The 6,624-nt window shown below is 34.6% G+C and overlaps 1 protein-coding gene across 4 annotated transcripts in view; it reads left to right on the top strand.

Annotated features, from left to right (window-relative positions):
• Positions 1–43: 43 nt before the first annotated feature.
• LOC106875511 (DDB1- and CUL4-associated factor 17) overlaps positions 44–6,624 on the top strand; it is a 54,044-nt gene continuing 47,463 nt past the window's right edge. For 3 of the 4 annotated variants that reach the window (XM_014923715.2, XM_014923700.2, XM_014923690.2), the window contains exons 1-2: positions 44–985; positions 5,125–5,186. In XM_014923715.2, coding sequence (XP_014779201.1) covers positions 875–985; positions 5,125–5,186 — 173 coding nt within the window. In that variant the 5' untranslated portion in view covers positions 44–874. Of the gene's footprint in view, positions 986–1,473; positions 1,922–5,124; positions 5,187–6,624 lie in introns of those variants that run through there. The other variant, XM_014923706.2, reaches the window with a different exon arrangement.

Genomic DNA, 6,624 nt, shown 5'->3' with positions numbered 1-6,624 from the left:
GGGAGGAGAGGGAGGGGGAGGAGAGAGAGATTATTAAATATTTTTCAGTGCACGTACATGTTTCACTTTACTGACACTAAACGAAGTTACTTTTGAGGACTGTTCACTTTCAAGTTTATAATCTCAACCGCTATGATTTCTTTTAATTAATATCAGATTTACTGATGTCGTTTAATTTACTGATATTTATACGTGTCAGTCGCATTTATACAAGCCATTTCCACGGATTAATGGGATAGAGAATATAAACGTTAAAAGTCAAGTGTTGTAGTTTACTTGATAGGTATGAATTCAATCGCCGAAAACTCCTGGGACCCTAAAACCATCACTGACCCACTAGCGTAGCTAGAGTGTGTCGCCCTGGGCGGACGTTCTGTTTGCCGCCTCCGGACGCCAACACATTGCCTACAGCAGACCCAAAAGTGCCACCCCTACCGCCCTAGCTACACTTGTGCACCGACCATGCATTCTATAGCATCTGCGAGATGTATCTCGGCACTATATACATTTACACACGACGATCATCTTCAATGTTTTTGTCCGTCAAATTCTACGCACAGAGTATTGGCCAACTTGCAGTAGAACACATTTGTTGTAAGTGCTGCGCCGCAAGAGTGTTTATGAAGTCTTTAACAAGCACAACAATACTTATGACAAATATTTTATTCTCTCCAACTCGGAAGATGAGTGACAAAAGTTAACCTTGTAGGATTTAAATTCCAAAAAACATTAAGAGACGTATGAAAACGCCACAGTGCATTATATTCCATGTTTTAACAAAGATTCAAAATTAGATAATGGAAATAATGTAACAAGAAAATAAAATATTAATCACCGTTACGTTGGTGTATGAAGAGTTCTTCCCCTTCTGATTATGTTACCCCTGGAGACTAAAGTTGATAATATTTATTGTTTAATACGTTACAGAGAATATAAAATTAGTAATGGAATACTTAGAAAAGCTATGCGAAGTTTGTGCTACAGAGTAAGTAAAATTATTATGATAATCCTTTTCATATCTACTGAAAACAATTTTTCAGTGTAATAAGTTAGATCCAACGTTTGTTTTCCTTTGTCCAGAGAGCAGTTGGACCTTTCTTTAGACTTTCGAAACAGTCTGCTTTGGTTAAAATGTGCACGGCATACAGATGATGCGATATACAAAAAATTGAATCACACAAATAGAGAATTAAAAGAATGTGGTTACTCGAGATTGTTTCGGTCGCAATTTCGAATTTCTTTGGCGAGACCAATTGAAACTAATTCGCCAGGAATTTGTATCTTTTCAAAATTTTTGATGGCTCTTATACATCATTATATCTTATAATTAATGTATTTTTCTTGTTAAAATGAAAGTAAATTTTCTAGCCGTCGTTTCGATATTTCTCATAATTGTTGATCTTATACATTCCACATTTCCTTGGAAATATGCATGATATATGACATGCATGTGATGTCTTTTTGTTTGTTTTGGGGAAAATATGTAATCGTATAAAATTTATATTTAACTAAGTATTGTTTGATGTAATATAGTAGTAACTCTACTCTACTCGTATCGGCGACAAACAGCTGCTGTAATTGAAGAGCATCTGAAGTGCCGTGTATATTCGATGAAACAGACCATTTAAAGAATTGTTCTCCAGAATTCCACAAAAGGATGAAAGAAAAAGTCTATCTTAATTGGATATCAGAATACACAGATGTAAAAAAAACCGCAGGCAATCCATTCTATTCAATGGTTTAACAAATATGCTAATGCACCCTAGTATGAAGGATTACTTTGGAAAGCACTGCTTTACACATACCCACTTGGCTTGGTTTCATTATTTATGCGTTTATGTGTGTTCACTAGAAGTGAAAACACCCACTTCAAAAATTTAAAAAAAAAATGTCTATCTCAAAATTAACCTTGTGTCGTGAGGTGAGTTCTGATGTATAGCTCCAAGTCAGCCCTAATTGAACTGACCCTATAATGAAAGACATTCCAACTATGACCAACCTTTCTTTTTAGGCGTATCCAAGTTATATTATTTAATATGCCTCTATCTTTTTATAAAAATGGTTGATCTGATTTCAGAGATTTGGGTACTAACTAGAGGCTCCCTTGACTTGCAACCTTTCTTGGGTTGCAAGTCAAGGGAGGCTGTCCAGGACCCTTGTCTTCATCCTCTTCCTCAACTTGGAGAACAACTAAAAGTGATGGGCAGCAAAGGTATAGATTGTAGAGAGGATGAGGGATAGTTTTGATGCCCATCTCTATCAAGTAAGATGGAATCCTGGATTGATGCATTATCCTTGGGCAGGTGCTCTGTCTATTTGAGACAAAATCTCTTCCTGAACTCCCTCATAACCCCCACAAAGTACTCATGTACGTTCTGTTGAATGTCTGGCCAGAGGGAACCCAGTGGATGTAAATATGATGTTCTTGCTGTCGAAAAAGGAGATTATCATGAGCTCTGCCTCGCCTCTTGTGTCAATGAAAAACAGATGTTTGGTTCATAAAAATTAATTGATAAGCAATTTAGAGCATCTCAGAAATTTTTGCATCATCTTTGCCCAGTCTAACTCAAATATTGCATAGCAAGCTTCTAAATTGTCTTCATGTCCCAACTGTGATAATGTCTAGTAGAATGTGTTCAAATTGCTGTTAGAGCTATCGTCTTCAGCCAGGAATAACAAAAGTATAGTAATGATATATTAAAATTATAACAATCTCCTGAAGAAAGTCTCAAATGCACTCATATGTATTTGATATATCTATATCTATCTATATAAATAAATGTTGTTGGCACTCCGTCGCTTACAACGTCCAGGGTTCCAGTTGATCCGATCAACGGAACAGCCCGCTCGTGAAATTAATGTGCAAATGGCTGAGCACTCCACAGACACGTGTACCCTTAACATAGTTCTCGGGGATATTCAGCGTGACAAGGCTGACCGACCCTTCGAATTACAGGCACAACAGAAACAGGAAGTAAGGGTGAAAGAGTACAGCAGGGTTCGCCACCAAACCCTGTCAGAGCCTCATGGAGCTTTAAACGTTTTCGCTCAATAAACACTCACAACGCCCGGTCTGGGAATCGAAACCGCGATCCATATATATATATATATATATATATATATATATATATATATATATATATATAAACCAAAAAGTAGATGGGAATCTCCAAAACATGTTGTTTAATGTCAAGGAAATTGCGACATTCATACTTTTTTTTATGGTTGGACTTCTTCAGGGTTCAAAAAGAGCTAACTTCACTTAGGTGGTCATTATATCTTTTGAGGGAAGTGTATGGTGTAAGCAGGTTAAAATTAAAAACTATAATTAGAGATTCTAGTTGATTGGTAGGTTTCGAATATTTGTGGATATGCTATATAAATATACAAAATATTATAATTAGTAAACAGATAAATAAATGAAAAAAAAGAAAGAAGTATGCAAAAGTAATAAATATGATTATAATATAATAAATTAAAAAGGTGACAGAACATTAAGACGAAATAAAGTGAAATAAGAATAAAAATATAAAAAGTAATGTAATGTACAATAAATTTAATATAAGGAGAAACTAAATTCTATGGATGATTCTTATTGGTTTAGTGAGAGATGCATATGTTGTCTTGATTCAGGATGGATAGAAATTAAAAAAAAAAAAAAAAAAAAAAAGCCGTTGTAATGCTTGACCAGTTATTGATTAGGGGGTGCAGGTACATATTTAAATGTAGTTGAGAGGTTAACGAGAATAGGATAGGAAATGTCAATTATATAGTGGCTCATGCGTAATTTAATTGAGCATATATGTGCAGAAAATAAATAAACATGCATATGAACACACTTATATCTGCTCAGATAGATGCATGAACACAGGCATACACATATAAAAAAAAAAAAAAGTATATGTAGGCATATGGATATGGATACAGAAAAACACACCTATATATGTAGGGAAATGAATAAAATATAGCAGAAAGGGGTTTATAGGGAAAACAAAAAGTGGCGTGGAGTTCTAATAGGGATTTAATTTGTAGGTAGATTATTAGGCTAAGTGAAATAGTAGATGCTTAAAACCAAATTTGATTTGATATTAGTAATACTAGATGGCAGGAAGACCTGTGGAGGACAGATTAAGCAAAGATAATGGGGGAAAAAATAAGAATACGGTTGTTAATAGTCTATAAAGTACTTATGTTTAAGTTTGTTATACACGGGTTTGATATAAATAAAAATAGAGATAGATGTTATGTTAATAGTGCTAAACAGTAAGAAACTAGGATGAGAATATATCGAGGTTCCTGTTAAGAAATTAGTTACTATAAGGAAGCCAGAGAAGAGAAAATATGAACAATAATAAGAATACGGTGATAAGTTTATATATTTTAAGAAAGAATGTCGGTGTGAACCGGTTTTTGTTTTATATAAAAATACGGAAGTTAAGATTTTCATTAGGCAATTTTTTATAAAAAGGGGATACAGTTTGTGAACTATGAATGGCTAATGTAGTGAATATAAATAATGTTTTAGAGTACATTAAAGAACAAAAAGTGATTGTTTTATGTGTGCCCCGTATAAAAAAGTTGGTCAAACCCTTTAGTTTGACCACTTGGTCAAACTAAAGGGGTTTGACCGAAAAGTTTGGATCGAAATGTGCATCATATGAAAATAAACAAGTAAAATATCAGCGAATTTTTAAAAAATTTCTAAAGGTATGTATATAATTATTTAGGATGTCAAAAAAGATGAACCATATGACACATGCATCAGGTTTCGTGAGGAAAGTAAGGTTTTTATCTATGAATTGTAGGCATAAAATATTCAACATATTCTCTTACAGCTATTTCGATTTTGTCCAAAGAATTAAATTCCAGTAATTAAAAACATTATATTGGGCAAAATCTGATCAGAGGAGTAGAAAAGACATACCATTAGGTTATTAGATGTTATGCTTCCAAATTATCTCTCAACAGGCTATTGTTGTCTACTGGGATGTTTTGGAAGCATAACATGTCTTTTCTACTCCTCTGATCAGATTTTGCCCAATATAATGCTTTTAATTAGGGCCAAGTACTTAACTCTATTTATAATAATCTCATTCATTGCTTTTCTTCCCTAAATTTATTCAGAGTGGTCACAAGTATAAATGCACCTTTGAAGTACACTCAAAGCAGCCAATATTCTCAACAGGGTGAGTTATGTCTTTATAAACTCTTCATTTTGTAGCTGCACGGTACCCTTATTAATAAGATCAGTTAGCCTCTCAGTAGCTCTTGGATCATGGCTTTGTATCCCAGACACACAAATCTATTTGGGGCAAGGAAATTTAATTTTGTCACACTGATTTAGAAAATGGGTTTTATTTATTTGCTTTTAATATCTCTCGAAAGACGGAAAAAAAAAAAAAGCATTTCATGTAGCTCAGTTACTTCAAATGAACAAGATTATTTGCTATAATTGCTTATGTGTATTGTTTTGCTTTTGTAACATTGAAACTTGTTTTATGATATTCTTGGTATTGTATGTATGAGTGGATGCTCAATGTGGTTCTTGAGAAGATCTGCCCTCATTGAGGAAACTGATCTCTGGAAGCACTGTGTGTGTGTGTGCAAGTGTGAGCGCATCTATACACAGCCAGAACTGCGCTAATAGCTTAGGAGTGAAATTCAGGTTTTCTCAGTTTTCTGTAAATCAATTTTGATAAAACTTTTCCTGCCTGGTTTGCACACTATGACAACACCATTGTTATGTTTTCATTATTCTGTGTAACATCCTTTCCTTTTTATGTCAGATTCTTCAGTTTTTGGGTGAACCACACTAATAGCTTTTGAATGAAAACAGCCCATGCAAACATTTTTTTTTTTTCAGAAAATGAAGGGTAATGATACATATTAAGCATACATTGAGTATAAATTTAACAAAAAAACCATAATAATATTATAGCATTTATTGACATAATGAATTATTTAGCCACATGTGTATCAAGGAAGAAACAATCTGATTGTGGGACCTCCAAGATTGTGACAGCTAAGGATTTAAGGAATATTGGCTGCAAGTTACATGAGAGACCTGGACAAACAAGCAAAGCTATTTTCACTGCCTCTGGACTTTCTCATGTACCAAAAACCACCAGAAATTGCATTCTCAGGACCATGGCTTCTGTGTAAGAGCCCCTGAAACTGCTTCCTTTAACGACCTGTCACAGGATGTTTAGGCTTCAATGGGCCCAAAAGTACATGATGTTAGACACGAGTCAAAACTAGGATGACTCTTGATAAACCTGACAGATGGGCAAATGGTTGGGTCTGTTTTAGAGATGAGTGTCACCAAGGATTACAACATCCACAACAGGGTAGAGGAGTCATGTTCCAGGCTGGTATCATTGAGGACAGATTTGTTGGCCCAGTCAGGGTTCCTGATGAGGTTAAAGTGACTGCAACCACCTGCTGTAATCTGAAAGAGGTCTTGGATTCTTGGCTAGATGACATACTGCTGTCACTTCTCAGGAATCTCGTATTCATACATGACAACTCTCCCTTCCACTCTGCCACTACCACCGAAATACTCTTAGGGTCTTGCAGCACATATATATATATATATATATATATATATATATATATATATATATA

Source organism: Octopus bimaculoides, chromosome 13, assembly GCF_001194135.2.
Source record: "Octopus bimaculoides isolate UCB-OBI-ISO-001 chromosome 13, ASM119413v2, whole genome shotgun sequence".
In the NCBI taxonomy this organism is placed as follows: Eukaryota; Metazoa; Mollusca; class Cephalopoda; order Octopoda; family Octopodidae; genus Octopus; species Octopus bimaculoides.
Note: the sequence above shows the minus strand (reverse complement) of the source record. Positions and strands in the feature narration are given on the sequence as shown.